General features: G+C 41.0%; 1 protein-coding gene across 8 annotated transcripts in view; it reads right to left on the bottom strand.

Moving 5' to 3' along the window:
- Positions 1-21,464, bottom strand: part of MIPOL1 (mirror-image polydactyly 1) — a 365,567-nt gene that overhangs the window by 182,010 nt on the left and 162,093 nt on the right. For all 8 annotated transcript variants that reach the window (XM_036352921.1, XM_036352910.1, XM_036352890.1 and 5 more), the window contains one exon: positions 18,363-18,470. In XM_036352921.1, the coding sequence (XP_036208814.1) occupies positions 18,363-18,470 (108 nt within the window). The remainder of the gene's footprint in view (positions 1-18,362; positions 18,471-21,464) is intronic.

Here is a 21,464-nt window from a genome sequence, read left to right on the forward strand (position 1 = left end):
AGCAAAAATCAAGTATAACAAAAATCAGATCCAGGAAACAGGTGACTCAAGATAAGAGAAACTAAAAGAATGCACCAAACAACATTGAAGGTAGGTTCCAGGACTGGTAATGTCCCTTAGAGCAATCAGTTCAGATTAAAAAAAAAAAAAAAAGGCAACATTTTTATGTCACTGATATATTTGAATGTATTGAGATATTTGTATATCTAATAGAGAGTATACAGATGTATTAGTGATAGATACACAGTATACGAACTGAAAATCCAGACTATAATTCTGAGGAAGACAAAACGTTGAGAAAGAAAAAAAAATGTTTTTTAAATAACGGTGAAGGGGCTGAGATTTGTATGCTACTTGCAAGCTAACAATTAGCCCGCCGGTGTTGTGCATGCTGACAGAAGACACAAGAACTCTGGGTCACAGACAAAGAACTTTGATTTATTCAGGCACAGCACAAACAGATAAGCTCCATGTTTGTAAAGGTTGTCTTTGTCTCCCAGCTCCCATGGGGGCAACAAAGAGGGGACCAGGTAGATATGCACACACAGTGTGACTGCATCACAGTTAAATAACTCTAAGCTGAAGGAAGCCCGATCTGTCACAATATGCCGCAGCAAACCTGCCTGACTTTTGCCTGAGAGGGAGATACTGTTTTTACTGTATTGCGTAGTAAACAATACTCTGCTTTAGAGAAAGATACTATATCTTCCAAGGCGGCTAAACAAATATATCTTAGAACATAGTTCAGAACAAAGAACGTTAGAAATGCTAAATATACAAGGTGGGACAAAAGAAGGTTCACAGTTGTGAGTACGAGAAACACAGTTTATTATTGTATTATTATTTATTAATTACTGTATTATTTTCCATATGAACAACTGTAAACCTACTTTGACCTGGCCGTATAATATAGGCCATACAGAAATACTAAAAACCCATGGGAGAATTGTCACCCAACTTGGTTAATTTAGAGAGCCACAACCATCATTTGTTCTTAAAAAATTAAATGGAATTTAAAATGCCTCAATACGAACATATAGAGTATGTATATCCTTACATTTTGCTTTAGTTTCAACCTCCTCATTTTGAAGATATAAAATAATTTGACAAAGATGATTTGGACAAGGACAAGAAAAGAGGTGTCTGACATCTACACCAATGGTCTTTCTACCACCACACCCAATGGAACATAGGCATAATGTGTCATACTTTATGAATAGACTAGAGGCCCAGTGCACAAAATTTGTGTGGGGGGTGGGGGGGAGTCCCTCAGCTCAGCCTGCACCCTCTCTAATCCGGGAACCCTCGGGGATGTCCGACTGCCAGATGTCCCACAGGAATCAGGCCTAAACCAGCAGTCGGACATCCCTCTTGCAATCTGGGACTGCTGGCTCCTAACCGCTCACCTGCCTGCCTGATCGCCCCTAACCATTTGCCTGCCTGCCTGCCTGATCGCCCCTAACTACCTCTGCTTGCTGGCCTAATCTCCCCCTAACTGGTCCCCTGCCGGTCTGGTTGCCCCCTAAATGGTCCCCTGATAGCCTGGTTGCCTGCTAACTGTCCCCCTTCCAGCCTGGTTGCCCCCTAACTGCCCCTCTGCCGGACTGGTCGCCCCCTAACTGTCCCCCTGCTGGCTTAGTCGCCCCTAACTGCTCCTCTGCCGGACTGGTCGCCCCCTAACTGACCCCTGCTGGCTTAGTCGCCCCTAACTGCCCCTCTGCCAGCCTGGCCACCCCCTAACTGTCCAGAAGGAAGTCGGATGAATGGAAGATATCCGGTTGACCTGGTATAATTAACATATTACCCTTTTATTAGTATAGATTGTCCATACATTTTATCAATTGCAACAATATGTCTGCTGCCATCTTACAAATGTGGAAACCAATACTCAGAGAAGTTAACTGACTTAATCAATACTCTACAACTAGTAAATGGGCAATTCAGAATTTTAAAATTAAAAATCCATTACTAGAGTTAGCTACCAGAAAATAATCCAAAGCCATACCCCACAGACAGTAGAAGGGTAGCATCATTTAGGCATATCAAAGGCAGTTCATTAACATGGCTAACATAGGAAAATGACTAAAAACTCATTCTAATATATGATTTCATCGTAAGAAATTATATTATTATTTACTATCAGGTAGAAAGGGTGTTTGCTGGTTACTCGGTCTCTTAAAAGAGTTTATCCTGCAGTGACCTCTAAAGAGAAAAGGACAAAACAGAAATCTCTTCTATCGATATTTTTAAACCAATAGTAAAAAGCTAAAATTACTGATGCTGCTCAATTCATGAGCAAAGAAACTTTAACACAAAATAAAAATCCTTCTAAAGAGTTTTAGTTGGGCAGTTAGTGACTATGAAGACAATATTATGCCAGAATAAATCCATGTCATCCGTGTCTTGAAATTAGTAGATACTCAATAAATATGTTGACTTCAACTAGGACAGATTAAAATTTATTTTTATTTCAAAACCTTACTAATCATGTAATATGAGTTCAACAATGTGCTAAATTGCAAGAGAATAGCAACATGAAAAAGCTATTGATCCCTTATGCTCGAGTTTTTTATTTAGGGAAGATGATATATAAGCAATCAACTATATTAGAGACAGAATTACATAAAAGCCATAACAGAAATAAAGAGTAGAAGAAGTTAAAGAACATGACATATTTCAGAAACTCTAAGTAGTGGAGGATGGTTGGGGTTTATCAATACTAAAGAAAGATTTTAAAAAAAAAAGAAAGAAAGAAAAGAAAAACCAAGCTAAAACTACTGTGGAATCCTAAATTTCATCCTTAGGAGATTAAGATTACATTCCTCAGACAATAGAAAGCAACTAATTTTTAAAATTTACCTAACCATATTTTACTCCCCCTCTTGACAAAGTTACTTTGTGTATGTTTAAAAAATTATTCCCCTTGTTGCTCTGAGTGTATTTATTATTTCATTATTACTGTTGATAAGTCAGTGAATGTAACTGCCATTCCTTTGTAAATATGTCTTTTCTAATTGTTATTTTTAACTGCTTGTCTTTAAATCTGATGTTCTGTAATTTCTTCATACTTAGAGTTCGTTTGGTATTCCTAGATCTGAGGTCTCTCTGACTTCCATTGCCATACTTGTTCAACTCTATCTTCCAGTTCACTAACAGTTTCTTAAATTCTGTTTCTGAGAAACCAAGATGGCGGCATAGGTAAACACCGAAATTGCTGCCTCCTACAACAACTTCAAAAATACAACAAAAAGACAAAACGGACATCATCCAGAACTACAGGAAGGTTGGCTGAGTGGAAGTCCTACAACTAGAAGGAAAGAAAAGCACACTGAGACTCAGAGGAGCTGCGGAAGTAAAGTGCAAAGGTACGGAGGCTCGCGCGCGCAGAAAGGGGCTGGCACCTGAGGACGCGGCTGTCTTTCTGAATCGGGAGGGAGTCACAAGCTCCCGACTGCTCTGAACTCTGGTTCCGGGAAGTCTCTGGGGACCCAGGACACATACGGGGAGAAACTGGACTGTCTGGCAGCGGGCAGAACTCGGAACTCGAGGGTGGCTTTCCTTCAGAGGTGCTTGCAGCAATTAAATTCCTGGGACACTGAGACGCTCGGCCCCTTAGGGCAGGGCTGAGGATCTGCCATAGCTGCTTGCTCCGCCCTGTTGATTTCATGAGACCCCGCCCCACCCAGGCTGCAGCTGAGGCTTTTGCATATGAATGCCCTGGCCCTTTGCAACCTGAAAATTACCTAACAAATTACAGCTAGGCCAGACAGACCCAGAACTTCCAAGAGAAGGCCCAAGGCCCCACAGCAGCTTGCATTGCTTCACAGCTGGGCTTCATCTGGGCACCTCCAAACTCCAAAAAAAGAAGGGGAATCTGCAGATCTTTTTGTAGCTCCTGCTGGGTAACCTCAGGCAGAGACTAAATTAGCACCTCCTTAGATCCAAGAGCCAGTGTACCCAGTGGTCAGAGTGGGACCATCCAGATTTCAACTCCTCAGATCCATAAGGGATACACTCAGGGGGCAGACTCAGTGAGCACCAAAGCCCCACTGAAGCAAGTCTTGCCCCAGAAGGGTGTCTTCAGCACAGAAGTTCTCCCACTGCAGACACAGCTGATTCTCACTGCCAATTGGCCTGGAGGTCAATTCCTCCCAGTGATACCTACAACAATCACGGCATAACTACAACAAGACTGTGCACAAAGCCCACAAGGGGGTGCACCAAGCGTGCCCACCTCAGGTAACTGGGGAGGCTGAGCCACTGGGCCCTATAGGACACCTAGCACACAAAACCACTCTACCAACACAGGGAAGCATAAAAAATGCTGAGACAAAGAAACAGGTCACAAATGACAGAAATGGAGGAAAGCAAATGACTGGATATAGAGTTCAAGGCCACTTTTATAAGGTTTTACAACAATTTTCTGGAAACCGCCGATAAATTTAGTGAGACCCTGGAGGATATGAAAAAAGACCAACTAGAAATTAAGCATACACTGACTGAAATAAAGAATAATATACAGAGATCCAACAGCAGACAAGAGGATCCCAAGAATCAAGTCAAAGATTTGAAATACGAAGAAACAAAAAATACCCAACCGAAGAAGCAAAAAGAAAAAAGATTCCAAAAATATGAAGATAGTGTAAGGAGCCTCTGGGACAACTTCAAGAGTACCAACATCAGAATTATAGGGGTGCCAGAGGAAGAGAGAGGGCAAGATATTGAAAACCTATTTGAAGAAATATGACAGAAAACTTCCCCTACCTGGTCAAAGAAATAGACTTACAAGTCCAGGAAGCACAAAGAACCCCAAACAAAAGGAATCCAAAGAGGACCATACCAAGACACATCATAATTAAAATGCCAAGAGCAAAAGACAAAGAGAGAATCTTAAAAGCAGCAAGAGAAAGACAGTCAGTTACCTACAAGGGAGTATCCATACGACTGTCAGCTGATTTCTCAACAGAAACTTTGCAGGCCAGAAGAGAGTGGCAAGAAATATTCAAAGTAATGAACAGCAAGAACCTACAACCAAGATTACTTTATCCAGCAAAGCTATCATTCAGAATTGAAGGTCAGATAAAGAGCTTCACAGATAAGAAAAAGCTAAAGGAGTTCATCACCACCAAACCAGCATTATATGAAATGCTGAAAGGTATTCTTTAAGAAGAGGAAGAAGAAAAAGAAACTCTTACCATTTGCGACAGCACGGATGGAACTGGAGGTCATTATGCTAAGTGAAATAAGCCAGTCAGAGAAGGATAAATACCACATGATCTCACTCATTTGTGGAATATAATGAACAACATAAACTGATCAGCAAGGACTGATCCAGAGACGGAGAGGCATTGATTGGACTGTTGGGCCTTGGAGGGAAGGTAGGGGAGGGTGGAGGTAAGGGGGAAAGATCAACCAAAGGACTTATATGCAAGCATATAGGCCTAACCAATGGACATGGACAATGGGGGGGTGAGGGCATGAGCAGGGGGGTGGCGGGGGTAGGGGGAACGTGGGGATAAGGACACATATGTAATATCTTAATCAATAAAAAATATATATTAAAAAAATTCTGAAATCTGCTGTTCAACCTATATGCTGTTTAATTTTAATTATTTTAATTTCTATAAGTTTCATCTAGTTTTTACCCAAATTCCTTTGATCATTTTTAGTTATTTTCTTTGCTCAAGCACTTCTTTACTTTTATGCTTTTATTGATTTCAGAGAGAGGAAGGGAGAGGCAGAGATAGAAATATCAATGATGAGAATCATCAATCAGCTGCCTCCTACATGCCCCCTCCTACGATTGAGCCTGAAACCCATGCATGTGCCCTGACTGAAAATCGAACCAGTGACCTCTTGGTTCGTGAGTCAATGCTCAACCACTAAGCCCCACCAGCTGGGCTGAAGCACCTCTTTTGAAAGTTCTTACTTAAACACTTATATTCCATTTGTTGAAATACATGATTCTGCTGTCTTGTGTGTTTGTGGACGTTCATTAGAAGTGCCTTTTTCTCTTACATGTTTTTTGGATAGCTCAGGAACTTTGAAACTTTATAGGAAAGATTAAAGGTCTAGGGTGAAGGTAATTTTCTTTTATCTGTTTTCTATGGGCCCCTTCAGGGTAGGAATACTTTAAACAAAATCTTCAGCTTTCAGAACCACACAGACAACAAAAATTCAGGCAACATGTGTGGTTCTCAACCTGACTGAAAGGGAGCTGCAGATCATATATTCTCAGTGCTGCTTCCCCCTCCACAGTCAAGAAAGTTAAGTTACCTTGCTGTCTTATCCTATCTAATAATAGACAAACATGGTAATTAACCGTAGCTCCGACACGCTTCCCATTGGCTAATCAGGGTTATATGCAAATGAACTGCCAACCAAGATGGTGGCTGGAAGCCAGGCAGCTGAAGCGAACAGGAGGCTTGCTTGCTCCAGTGAAGGAGGAAGCCAAGGTTCCCCGCCTGCTGCTGCTGGCCCCTGAGCTTGCACTCTAAGAAACAATGTTGCAATTATAGAAGTTAAACAAAACCCAGAAACCTGCTTTTGGCCAGCCGAGCTTCAGTCAGCAGGATCACAACAGTGTTTCAATTATAGAATCCAAACAAACCCAGATCCCTGCTTTCAGCAGCCGAGGTCTCAGAGCTGCAGCCGGGCCTCAGAGCTGCAGCCGGCTCTCAGCTCCAGCGAGAGCCATAGAAGGTAAATAAATCCCAGAATAAAAAGAAAAAAAAAAGAAAAAAAGGAGAAGTTGGGAGCTTCAGTCGCCCGCCAGCCTGAAAACGGCCCTCAGCCCCTCACCCAGACTGGCCAGGCACCCTAGTGGGGACGCCTACCCTGAAGGGGGTGTGACCAGCTGCAAACAGCCATCATCCCCTCATCCAGGCTGGCTAGGCACTCCAGTGGGGACGCCCACCCTGAAGGGTGTGTGACCAGCTGCAAACAGCCATCATCCCCTCATCCAGGCTGGCCAGGCATCCCAGTGGGGACCCCCACTCTGAAGGGGGTACGGGCAGCCTAAAAATGGCCCTCAGCCCCTCACCCAGACTGGCCAGGCACCCCAGTGGGGACCTCCACCCTGAAGCAACAAGATGGCGGCTAATTTGCATACTGAAGGCTGGCAGCAGCGGAAAAGGCTGTCCGTGGTCCGGGACCGGATCTGTGACCCTGCCGGGTGGGGGGCAGCGCTTGAGGCTATCAACGGTCTGGGACCCGGATCCGTGACCTGGCAGGTGGAAGGCAGCACTTGAGGCTGTCCATGGGACCAAGACATGGATCTGTGACCCTGCCGGGCGGGGGGCAGTGCTTGAGGCTGTCCTTGGTCCCAGGACCAGGATCTGTGACCCTGCCAGGTGGGGGGCAGTGCTTGAGGCTGTCCGCAGTCCCGGGACCCAGATCCGTGACCCTTCCCAGTGGGGCGGCAGCTCGCACAGGGGCAGATCTGCAGGGGTTGGGCAGTGCAGGATGCCTGGCTTCCACCCAGCCCCAGTCACTCTGGGCAGGTGAGTAGCGCAGAGAGCCTCTGGACAGGGGAGGCAGGCCTGCGGAGGGCAGCCTGTACTCGCCACATGGCGGTGGTGACAGCTGTGAGCACTCCAAGTGGAGCCTGCAGGCTGAGCTGAAATAGTGCCTGCTGGCCATCAGCGCCCAGGAGTGGCTGTGCAAGATCCGCCTCCAGGCCCAGAAGGTGCAGGATCGCAGGGACAGCCACTGTGGCAGGCCAGACTGACGTCCTCCTGGCCGCACCACGGGGGTTTGCGGATCTGCAAAGCCAGAGGCCTCTGGTGTGCACATCACCTCCTGGCGTGCAAACATCCCCCAGCACACTGTCACCCTCCCACACCTGCAACAGTTGCAAACCAAGGCGTGCACAAGTTCCCCCCACCTCTCCACAGCACTTCCATCAACCCAGCATGCCTAACACCCCCACAGGATGTGCACACATCCCCTCTGATGCGCTCACGTCTTTTGGAGAGTGTCTGGGTGTTCTGGGGGCTGAGGGTGGGCGCCTATGAGATGACAGTGAGACGGCGGAGTGGTGATACCCTGTTCCCACAGAGGCCAGTGCAGCTACGAGATCACCTCTGGGGGATTAATGCAGGTGCTGAGGTGGGAGAAGATGCAGACAGACACACTTGGTGGGTGCGGGCGGCCCTCTCTGAGGTGCCTTCGGTCAGCGTTTAAGATCAAGAACCCAGAGGTGGAGAGGAATTCCATCCTCTCAGTGAAACAGTGGGATAGTCGGGGCGACTATAGAGGAGGAATGTGCACTTTGGGTGCCAGCACCCGTGAGCGAAGGCTGCCCTGAGCCTCGCTTGCTTGGGGCCTAGCGCACTCCTGCCGGGCAGCGGGTGACAGGACGTGCTTTTCCAAATTAATGAGAGAAAATGTTAATTCTCCTGCTGCCCAGGAAGGTGGAAAGTGAAGTGGGGAGACATGTGGGGAGTGAGCGAGGTTCCCTGTCTGGGGGTTCCAAATCTGCTGTTGGTTTCTTTCATCGCTGACTAGAGATATACAGGGTGTCCCCCCAAAATGTATACACACTTTGAATACCTACTAATTCCAATGGTTTTAAGCATAAGAAAGAAACAACAATGGAGCTGTTATCTGTTAAAAGTGTGGGCACAAACAGGTAGTTGGACATTCCCTGTGGGGTCTCAGATTGGAGAGGGTGAAGGCCAGACTGAGGGACCCTCCCCCTCCCCCCCCCCCGCCTACACCAGTGCACGAATTTCGTGCACAGGGTTACTAGTTTTGTATAAAAGGGCTTGACTCTACCTGACACTAAGGCTGTGGCCACCTAGGATACCAGCTTCAGGAGAGCATACCTCATTGCACTCTGGCTTACACAGGCTCTGGGCTCTCTCTCCAGTCTGTCTCCCCCTTGAAGCCATTAAAATGGAATTCAAATTTACCCAGGTTTGACGAATGCACTCAGGGTAAAAGACCACTTCAGGCAATCACTTATTTTGTGTGTGTGTGTGTGTGTGTGTGTGTGTGTGTGTGTGCCATTTCCATTTTGTTTAGGGCCTTTTCAAATTCCTGATCTTCTGACCTTCTCAGTAATATTGCTGTTAAATATTCTTAAAATATAAATTTTGCCCTAGCCAGGTTTGCTCAGTGGATAGAGCTTCGGCTCTCAGACTGAAGGGTCACAGTTTTGATATCAGTCAATGGTATGTACCTCAGTTGTAGGCTTGATCCCCAGCCCCAGTCAGGGCACATAAGGAAGGCAACCAATTGATGTGTCTCACATCGATGTTTCTCTCTCTGTCTCTCCCCCTCCCTTCCACTCTCTAAAAATCAATGGAAAAATATCCTTGAGTGAAGATATATATACATACTGTCCTTATTAATTGTTTTTATCAGGAGGGTCATTCAGGATATCTGTTTTCTTGCATTGCTTAAAAAGCAAGACTTAGTGAGGGGTTTTCAGTAGAAAAGTATTATCAATTTTGTAATGATAGTTAATAGAAGTGTGACAACTGATTAAAGAGGTGAGAAACTGGGGACAGAAAAATTAAGTTAGGAGGGTATCATTACTGTCTAGATCAGTGGTCGGCAAACTGCGGCTCGTGAGCCACATGTGGCTCTTTGGCCCCTTGAGTGTGGCTCTTCCACAAAATACCGACTTCTGCGCATGGGCCACGAAGTTTCAATAACACTGTACGTGCGTGCCCGCATGTGGTATTTTGTGGAAGAGCCACACTCAAGGGGCCAAAGAGCCGCATGTGGCTCGTGAGCCGCAGTTTGCCAACCACTGGTCTAGATCATGAACTTGACAGAGGATAGAGGTAGGATAATTAAGAAAAAAGTAGGGAAGAAATCACTGTTGCAGAATTGACAAACTATAATTGAGAGCTTAAAAAGATATGAAGATTATGTTAATTGTATTAGCTCATGTCTAGGAGAATGGTAGTACCATTAATTGATCAATTTGGAAGTACATAATAGAAAACTATTAAGAGTGGTTTAAAATACAGGCACTATTTCTGTCACCAGACAAATAAATCAGGGTATAGGTGCTAATGTTCCCGAAGTGGTTCGCTCACTAAGGGGCTCAATGATGGCATTTTTTTTCATGGCTATAAAATAGATGCTGCAGTTCCAGGCAGCGCATAAGTGCTCCAGGAGAAATGAAGAAAGGAATGGCGCCTGAGATTTTTCAGAGACATTCCAACTTCTTCCCCCTCCTACTAGAATTCCTCTTATGCCTCATTGGCAAAAAGAAAAGGTGGAGAACCTTCAATAGCTTCTACAATAAAGGCAAAGAAAAATAGAATTGGGAATAAATTTTAAATTATATAGTCGATAGTGTTTGACTCAGGTTCTGACTTCTGCCTAAGGAGAAGAGAAGGGTGAGGGAGTCAAATTAGGGATTTGGTTTCAAACTTGTTAAGGTTAAGGGGACATTAAGACATGCAAGTGGAAGGCATAGAAGGCAGCCATTAGGATATAACTGATAAGTGATATAGAAATAGATGAAATTTGAAGAGACAAGCCCACAATAAAAACAAACAAACAAACAAATGCTGGTGAGAATATGGAGCAAGAGACACTCTCATTTATTGCTGGTGGGAGTGAAATATAGTACAACCACACTGGAAGACAGTTTGGCAACTTTTACAAAACTAAACATATTATTACACACAACCCAGCAGTTGCAGTCCTTGGCATTTATCCAAATGAGTTGAAAAACTTATGAGCACACAAAACCTGCACATGGATATCTACAGCAGCTTTATTCATAATTGCTAAAATCTGGAAACAGTCAAGATATCCTTTGGGAGGTGAGTGGATAAATAACCTATGGTACATCCTGAAGATGGAATATTATTAAACACTAAAAGAAATAACCTGGGCGAGAACCAAGATGGCGGCATAGGTTAACGCCAGAGATTGCTGCCTCGAACAACCACTTCAAAAAACAACTAAACGACGGAACGGACATCATCCAGAACCACAGGAAGGCTGGCTGAGTGGAAATTCTACAACTAGGAGGAAAGAGAATATCATACCCAGACTCAGAGGAGGCGCAGTGCTGAAGTAAAATACTCAGGTGCGGAGTGCGCGCAGAGCGGGCTGGCGGCGGAGGGCGCGGTTGTTGTTTTCAATCGGGAGGGAGTTTCAGACTCTGAGCTCCAGATCTGGGCGAGTCTCTAGGGACCCAGACTAAAACGGGAGAAGCGGGACTGTCTGGCTTCGGTCAGAACTCGAAGGCAGCTTTCTCTCCGAGGTTTGCAGCGGTTGCTGTGACTCTGTGAGGCAGAGCCCCAAGGGACAGAACTGAGATCAGCCATAACTGCTTGCTCCGGCCTGCCCTGTAGATCCCTGGGGACCCGCCCCACCCAAGCCCTGCGCAGAGCCATTTGCCAGATAGCCTCAGGCAAATGCCAGATGAGCACCGCCCTAGAGATCCAGCACAGAAGCCCTCCCACTGCAGACACAGCGGACTCTCATAGCCAGTTAGCCTGGAGGTCAAATCACCCCCGATAGTGCCGACAACAATCAAGGCTTAACTACAACAAGACTGCACACAAAGACCACTAGGGGGTGCACCAAGAAAGCATAAAAAATGTGGAGACAAAGAAACAGGACAAAACTGTCAATAGAGGATATTGAATTCAGAACCACACTTTTAAGGTCTCTTAAGAACTGTCTAGAAGCCGTCGATAAATGTAGTGAGATCCTCAAGAAATCTAATGAGACCCTCGATGTTATGAAAAGAACCAACTAGAAATTAAGCATACACAGACTGAAATAACGAATACTATACAGACTCCCAACAGCAGACCAGAGGAGCGCAAGAATCAAGGCAAAGATTTGAAATGCGAAGAAGCAAAAAACACCCAACCAGAAAAGCAAAATGAAAAAAGAATCCGAAAATACGAAGATAGTGTAAGGAGCCTCTGGGACAGCTTCAAGCGTACCAACATCAGAATTATAGGGGTGCCAGAAGATGAGAGAGAGCAAGATATTGAAAACCTATTTGAAGAAATAATGACAGAAAACTTCCCCCACCTGGTGAAAGAAATAGACTTACAGGTCCAGGAAGCGCAGAGAACCCCAAACAAAAGGAATCCAAAGAGGACCACACCAAGACACATCATAATTAAAATGCAAAGAGCAAAAGACAAAGAGAGAATCTTAAAAGCAGCAAGAGAAAGAAACTCAGTTACCTACAAGGGAATACCCATACGACTGTCAGCTGATTTCTCAACAGAAACTTTGCAGGCCAGAAGGGAATGGCAAGAAATATTCAAAGTGATGAATACCAAGAACCTACAACCAAGATTACTTTATCCAGCAAAGCTATCATTCAGAACTGAAGGTCAGATAAAGAGCTTCACATATAAGGAAAAGCTAAAGGAGTTCATCACCACCAAACCAGGATTATATGAAATGCTGAAAGGTATCCTTTAAGAAGAGGAAGAAGAAGAAAAAGGTAAAGATACAAATTATGAACAACAAATACGCATCTATCAACAAGTGAATCTAAGAATCAAGTGAATAAATAATCTGATGAACCGAATGAATTGGTGATTATAATAGAATCAGGGACATAGAAAGGGAATGGACTGATTATTCTTGGGGGGGAAAGGGGTGTGGGAGATGCGGAAAGAGACTGGACAAAAATCGTGCACCTATGGATGAGGACAGTGGGTGGGGAGTGAGGGCGGAGGGTGGGGTGGGAACTGGGAGGAGGGGAGTTATGGTGGGAAAAAAGAGGAACAAGCCGAAACCGGTTTGGCTCAGTGGATAGAGCGTCGGCCTGCGGACTGAAAGGTCCCAGGTTCGATTCCGGTCAAGGGCATGTACCTGGGTTGCGGGCATATCCCCAGTAGGAGATGTGCAGGAGGCAGCTGATCGATGTTTCTCTCTCATCGATGTTTCTAACTCTCTATCTCTCTCCCTTCCTTTCTGTGAAAAATCAATAAAATATATTTAAAAAAAAAAAAGAGGAACAAATGTAATAATCTGAACAATAAAGATTTAATTTTAAAAAAAAAATAAAGAAATAACCTATGAAGCCATGAAAAAAATGGAGGTACTTTAAATGCATATTCCTAAGTGAAAGAAGCCTATCTGAAAAGGCTACAAGCTCTATTAATTGCATCACCATGACATTCTGGAATAGGCAGGAATGTGGAGATGATAAAAAGATTAATGGTTGGCAGGTCTTGGGGGAGGGAGGAATAAATAGGTTGAGCACAGAGGATTTTCAAAGTAAAACTCTTGTGCATTACACCACTATGGTAGATACATGTCTTTACATTTGTCAAGAATATACAACACTGCCCTAGCTGGTCTGGCTCAGCGGATAGAGCGTCAGCCTGCGGACTGAAGGGTCCTGGGTTCGATTCCGGTCAAGGGCATATGCCTAGGTTGCAGGCTCAGTCCCCAGGAAGGGGCGTGCAGGAGGCAGCTGATAAATGATTCTCTCTCGTCATTGATGTTTCTATCTCTTCCTCTCCCTTCCTCTCTGAAATCAATAAAAATATATTTTTTAAAAAAGAATATACAACACTAAGAGAGAATCCTAATGTAAATAAGGCCTTTGAGTTACACTGAAGTAGGTTCATGGATCATAGCAAATGTACAACCCTCTTGCTGGATGCTATGGGCATGTGCATGTATTAGGGCAAAAGGATATGTTGGAACTCCATGTTGTGTGCAATTTTGCCATGAACCTAAAATTCCTCTAAAAAAATATTTTTTTAAAGACAGAAAAATAAGGGCCTAACCACATATCCCAGAGGATCATTTATTTTAGAAATACACAGAAAAAGAGAAAACAGCTAAAGAATAGTGACCAAGAAAAAATGACAATATAGTAACAGGGTACTACAAAAAAATATTTCAAGAGGGAGAACCCCAAAAAGATTGAAATATGTTCTAGTTAGGTTCACTGGGATATTGAGTAAGACCAGGAATGGTAAGTTTCACAGGTTTAATCATCAGAGATCACTTATAATCTCAGAAAGAATGGGTTCCAATGGAATTACAGTGGAGAAGTCCAATTATAGGAAGTTAAAGATGTGTGATAAGAAAGGTAAATAAATAAAGAGGAAAAAAGAGCGTATACAAAAATTTCTTGTTAAGTCTGATGTCTGTGTATTTATGGCTAATCTAAATTTATTTTAAAAACATTAGAGGACCAAAACTGTGTTCTTCAAGAAACCAATTTCTTAACATCAGTGGACAAATTTTAAATAAATAAATAATTTGTGGGTTTTTTTTTCATGTTAACTCTCAGTCTCATATTCTATATGTAGCATTGTGTTATTTGGGAAAAATGCAAATATTATAAAAGTAGGGAAACAGTGTCATGCTAGCAATGTATCTACTATCATAGTATAATTCCATACTACTTTTCAAAAATAATGTATAAATGATCACCAAAAATCCAATTTTATGCTCTACCACAAAAAAATATAGAAAAAAATTTCTGATTATAAAAATAAATACATTGTTATTTAAAAGCATAAGATTATTAAAAAGTATTTCCTTGTATAATTGTGTATTTGTCTAAATTATGAACTAGAAAGTTCTATGTAAGGCTTGACCATTAACTTAAGACTTTTCCTAAACATAACTCTAGGACTATTTCCTTTAGGAATTCCAATGTAACAATGAAATAAAACATGAATTTTTAGCCCTCACTCTATTCAAGTTTACTTTTACTAGTGAAATTAATAATAGTACCATTCATGATAAAATACTAGAAGTATTTTGGCAGATTGAAAGCTCCCAGAGAAAGTAACTCTTTCAAAAAAGTCTTCCTAAAGCTCATTTGGATACTATCTAAACGTTAAACAAGTTAGCAAACAAAAGAAATGATAGTTGTAAGTAGATTGTAAAAGAGAATTACTGCTCAGAAAGGAGATGAACAATTAATTCATCAGATAGCTTATTAATAAACATATTATTCCTAACTTATATGACAACTTGATGATACAGAATGCAATAATAGAGAACTAAATAAGGACAAAATAAGAAATTAAAAATTGATTTAGAATAAAGGTGATGTCTTATAAATGACCTAATTTTCATAATAAATTTTAGGTTTCACAGGAGGAAATATGGCATGAAATAACTAAAAAATGTTTTATACAAGACATTTTTTAAAAGAGCTAAAATGAGCACAGGGCCTTTCAAAAGATTAAATTTATGAATTTTTAAATATGAATTCTTCCTCCCATCTCTAGTCTACAAAAAGTTTAAGTTGGCTTAGTTAATGGATAAAGTTATAAAGGACTAAAACACAACAGAAAAATTTTGAGACTTTTGCAGAAAAAAAAAAAGCAACTAGAAAAGATTTTAATGTAATATATTTCTCAGGAGTAAAACTGTAGCTTTGTTTATATATTACTTTAAATTATATAATCTATGGTTTACAGAGATTTCTATTTTATAAGGTTTGGGTTTTGTTTTGTTTTAACTTCCAGGTTTCTTTTGGTCTACATCTTGCCTTCTAATTCTAATAATCTCTTAGAAATGTGCATGTATTTCTCTCCATTAATAGCAGCTGCCATTTATTTCAATTTAACACAAATACACACACAATAAAAAATGTCAGAGTAAAGACTACGCAATTATGCACTTAACAAACTAGAATTTCCATTGTAGGATCTGTTTTAAATGGGAATAGTGATATCACATAGAGCTATGGAATTTGTCCCCAAAAGCTGATAATAAAACAACACAAGATGACAGAGCCTGCCTTTAAAACAACTTAACTTTCTTTTGGTGTGCAGAAGCTTTTTAGTTTTATGTAGTCCCATTTGTTTAATTTATCATTTGTTTCTCTTGCTCTAGGATATATATCAGCAAAAATATTCCTACAAGAATTACCTGAAATTTTACTCTCTCTGTTTTCTTCTAGGATGTTTATGGTTTCATGACTTACATTTAAGTCTTTTATCCATTTTGAGTTTATTCTTATGTATGGTATAAGTTGGTGGTCTAGTTTCTTTTTATTTCCATGTAACTGTTCAACTTTCCCAACACCATTTATTGAAGAGACAGCCTTTATTTACTCCACTGTATGTCCTTGCCTCCTTTCTCAAGTATTAATTGACCATAAAGGCATCGGTTTTTTTCTGGGTTCTCTGTTCTGGAACCCACTGCATGGGAGAACGTATTTGCCAATGATACATCTAATAAGGGGTTAATTTCCAAAATATATAAAGAACTTATACAATTCAACACCAGGAAGACAAACACTCCAATTAAAAAATGGGCAAAGGACCCGAATAGACTCTTTCCAAAGAGGACATACAGATGGCAATAAACATGTGAAAAAATGATCAACATCACTGATCATCAGAGAGATGCAAATCAAAACCACAATGAGACATCACCTTGTACCTGTCAGAATGGCTATCATCGAAAATCAACAAACAAGTGCTGGTGAAGATGTGGATTAAAGGGAACCCTTCTGCAATGTTGGTGGGAATGCAGACTATTGGCAAGAATGAAGCCACTGTGAAAAACAGTTGGAGCTTCCTTAAAAAATTAAAAATGGAACTCCCTTTGACCCAGTGATCTCACTTCTGGGAATATATCCTAAGAATCTTGAAACACTAATTCAAAAGAATACATGCACGCCTATGTTCATTATAGCATCATTTACAATAGCCAACATCTGGAAATGGCCCAAATCCCCATCAGTAGATGAGTGAATAAAAAAGCTGTGGTACATTTACACAGTGGAATATTATGCAGCCATCAAAAAGAAGGAATGCTTTATCTTTTACAAGAGCATTGATGGACCTGGAGATTCTTATGCTAAGTGAAACAAGCCAGTCAGAGGAAGACAAATATCATATGATCTCACTTATAGATGGGATATAATGAACAAACTAAACTGATGAACAAAATAGAAACAGAGGCATGGGTACATGGAACAGTCTGACAGCTGTCAGAGGAGAGAAAGGTGTTGGGGTGCTGGCAAACTGGATGAAAGAAGGTGAAGGGACTAGTCAAAGAACATTATACTTGACACATAGACACACAATAGTGTGGTGATAGCCGGAGAAAAGGGGATACGGGGGCTGGATGGAGGTGGGCAAAGTGGAGGAATAGGGATATCTGTAATTGTGCCAACAATATAAATAAAGTTTCAAAAAAACAGTGTTACTTTCAATTTGCAAGTATATATTTAAAATTTATTATACAATATTTTACTCATACTAGAATAAATTCCTTGGGATAATTAATTAATAATCACAGAAATCTACAAGTCTTTTATTTTCCATTTATTGTTCTGGTCCACCCATAAATTCTAAAGAATAGAAGAAAAAGTGCATTAAATAATAATAACAAAACCCACCACTGAGAGTTTCAAAATGAAGCTAAATACATTTTGTAGAAAAATCTGATTTCAACCAAATCTCATACTTTTTAGACATATTAAAAATATGTTCCACATCAAAATGCCAATACTTTCTCAATTTTAATAGATAATTCAGGCTTAGCGAGTTACAGTGCTAATTTCTGTAATCTGAAACAATGAATTAATTCAAGACAAGAAAGTACTATACAATCCCACAGACAGCACATCTTTTTTTTACTGCACAATATCAACAGTGATGGATTTTTTTCCGTTTCCCATGGGTATTTTTTTCCCCCCCTTTTAACCTGTTCATGACAATGTTAGCACCTTGAGGGCAGGGACCAGTACTAGGTCACAGGCTTTATGCTAGGAACTGGGGAAAAGTCAAAAAAAGAAAATGGGAAGTCATAAGAAAAAAAATACTGGAAGTAGAATTAAAATAATGTCCTTTTTCATGATTATTGGATCTATATTACAAGAAATAGAACTTTTTGTCATGAAATGTACACTTCACTTGTTTCAAATTCTAGTAGAATATATTTTCCTTTTTTGGTAATAAGCAACATTTTGATTACTATTTCAATTCCCAAACATATTCACATACCTTTCAAGGGGTGTCAGTTCTGTGGGTTACTAATATTTAAAGTCATTTAAAAAATTAGTGTAATAAATATTGATGGGAAGAAAAGTTCATGATTTAATTTTTTCTTTTAGTGTGGCCACTTTTTATTAACCACAAAAGGAAACACAATATTATAAAAATCTGAAATAGAATGAACATGTACCAAAAGTTATTAATAGATATCACTCAAAATTCAGAAAATATGTTGTTTTCATGTACACATACAGGAGATAAGATAATACCATGGCAGAAGGGTGCTGTATCTGTGTTTAAAGAAGGGGCTGTTGGCAAACACCACAGCTCACTTCTGCTGAAATGTACACAGCTGATATATGCAGCACAGAGAGCTGGCACCAAGGGCTTACAACCTTAATTTGCCTGCAAGAAGGAACAGAGATTTACCTTCAGAGCACGTTCTTGATTGTTTTCAGCAGTCAGATGTCTCATGTTGTTTGCTGAAGTCTGGTTCTGCTCTTTCAAACGATGAAGCTCCTGCTCCAGCCGTTTGCACTGCCACAGGGGAAGAATCCCATTAAGTAAAGGAGTTGCAGCATTTTTTTCATCAAGTCACATGAATTAATGCCACTGTATTCTTAAAGACAAGGTATCTTTTGCAAAGAGAATAGTAAGTTAACCGTAATGTTGAAAATAGTAAGTTACCAGTAATAGTAACTGTTCATAGTACTCTGCTGTTCAACTGCAACTTTCTGTTTGTTTTTTTTAAAAGTAATCTAAACATTGCCGTACAAGTTAGAAAATCCTAATTATTTTCATAAAACTAAGATCAAACTACATTAATTTTTTTTCATTAACCAAATGGTTTTCATTATATATCTACTAGCTGAATATAATGACACTTCTAAAAATCATTTTGGATTATAAATAAACTGTAGTATTCTGTTTTGAATTTTTATTAACTTTTAAAAAGAAAAAAATATGATAAAAATATATTATGAGATTTTTTTTAGATTTTTATAAATATTCAAAGAAATAATTGTGCAGGGTAAAGGTGACAACCACAGAGTGCTTTAAGACTTGGAAATATTAAGGAAACAAGTGTTCTTAATTTCTACTTTGACTACACTCTATTTTTAAGTAAATCCAGTGATAACAAACATGTGAAATGACATTCTGACCCACTGGCAACATATGAGATATGAGTAAAAAAAGAAATTATGAATAAAAGCATAAATGGGTTAATAGAAGTACCTATGTTATAAAAATCATTGAAATATCATGCCATTTGCATACAAGATCTTAAATTGAATATATCAAACATTTCGCAAAATAACTATGCAGGATGTAAACTGATATGCTTCAAATCAGGCCCATATGATCATACATGGGGAAATTGGCTAAACAAATAAAAGTACTAAATCCATCTTTCAGGAAAAAGTTATAAATCACTCTTTATCTATTTTAAAATTAAGATATTTATAATTAACAACCAATAAGTAATTATACATATTGATGCAAGACCTAGGCAAAGTTACTTCTAAATTATTTGACAAATGGCTAGTTGTCATAATGAATTAAAAATCATTATTATGCTATAATAAAGATGCTGTCATAATCCAAACTGGCATTTCTTACTACTCTAACATTGATTCCTTCTGCCTCTGATCTCTATAATATTTTGCAGTCCGGACTATTATATACTAAACTTGAATAATATAAAAATCCTTTTCAAAAAAAGAATATCAGACTTTTAATATTGACTTAAATTATATAATGATGTTTATATTCAAATACAAATTGGGAAATACATGCCTCAGCATATTAATACAATTATGAAACCAAAACAGATTTATAAATTAAATTAAATAATCACAAAATTAAAACTTTTAAAATCAGTTTTAACGAAGTAGACAGAATTTTTGCTGAAACTAAGTTCTGCAATTATAATATAAAGTGGTAGATGTTTTCACATTGCCATGTCTATTCCACCATGTGTTATGTGACAACTTATCATATTTTAAAAAACAATGAGTAAAATCTTTGTAACATGACATCATTTGACTTTTGTGTGGAGGGAACACATGACTTACAAATTAAACTGTGTATCTGTCCCTTTTTAGCTTGTAACAAAATATTTGGTTGCAACGCAATCAAAGTTCAAATGTGTTTAGTGAAGACACAAATGAGGCATGAAAATAAGTAAGACATAACAGTAAGCATCACGATCTAGTAGAAAATATTCTCTACTACAATTATTCTCTACATTTTCAAATAATCTTAGCACAAAATTATTATGCACTGAGGCCCAGTGCAGGAATTCGTCCACCTTGAAAGTAACTATGAGCCGTGAGGCTGCAGTGGGCACAGGGGCGGGTCTTGGCCCATCCTCCACACCCCTACCCGGCCCCTCCTGCCTTGGCCCTGGCCTCCCATCTGCCCACAGGTATGCTTCCATAGCCGCCGCTCTCATGCACTGATGGCACTGGCCCCGCTCGCACCCGATGACGACGCAGAGCAATTTGGGCTGGCACCAATCAGTGGGTGCAAGTGGCAGCTGCTGCCCCAATCGTGACTTAGGAGCAGGGGGAGATGGAGAAGCCTTCAGGGGTGATAGGTGCGGCAGCTGTGGGTGCAAGTGGGGCCGGTGCCAGGAGTTGGTGTGAGTGGGGCTGGCGCCGGCAACGGGTGGAAGCGGGGTTGGCGCCAGCAGCTGGTGTGACCAGCAGGTCCAGCACTGGCTGTGGGTGCAAGCGGGGCCAGCAGCAGCAGCAAGTGTGAGCGGGTACATTGTTGGCGGCGGGTATGAGAGGTGGCTGCAGGCCCTGATCACCCCTCAGGAGCCGGGGGTGGTGGAAAAGCCCTGAGGGGCAATCAGGGCCAGTGCCGGCACCGGCAGCAAGTGCTAGTGCCAGGCGAGACTGCGGCATGCAGGAGCAAAGAATTTTCAGTAACCTCCAGAGGCTCACCCTGATGACAGCTACCGGCGCCCCATCTTGGTCTGGCACCCCTGATCACCTGCTCCACCATCCCGCTGGGGCCGGTGCCTGCCATGTTCTGCACTCTGCCGCCTGCTGCCAACGCCCGCCATGTCCACGCGTGCCCCCTGGTGGTCAGTGCACATCATAGCGACCGGTTGTTCGGTTGTTCCACCTTTTATTATATAGGATTGTGTATTGAAATGAAATGACTAAATATGAACTATGAGGTTACAAAGGTGGGGTAGATACATTTGACTATGGAGGTAAAAGAATGTTTCATGGAACAGATTACATCCAAGTTGAGCTTATTTTGGGTATATGATTTCAGAAGATGAAAGAGGTGAAAGAGGGAGGATATAGGGCAAAGGAATGAAAGAAGAAATATCTGGTAAAAGTTAGGAACCATAGTCACAACTTGTCTGACCACCTATTTTTTGTATTCCCATGTAAATTAGAAATGGTCCAAGGACAGAGACTTCTTGCCTATCTACAAGATGCACAAAAAGAATTCACTCACTCTAGCTCGAAAAATGTTTAATTTAATTTAATTTCTTCATGAGGTTTAAAT

This window comes from Myotis myotis, unplaced genomic scaffold (genome assembly GCF_014108235.1).
Source record: "Myotis myotis isolate mMyoMyo1 unplaced genomic scaffold, mMyoMyo1.p scaffold_m19_p_1, whole genome shotgun sequence".
NCBI lineage: Eukaryota > Metazoa > Chordata > Mammalia > Chiroptera > Vespertilionidae > Myotis > Myotis myotis.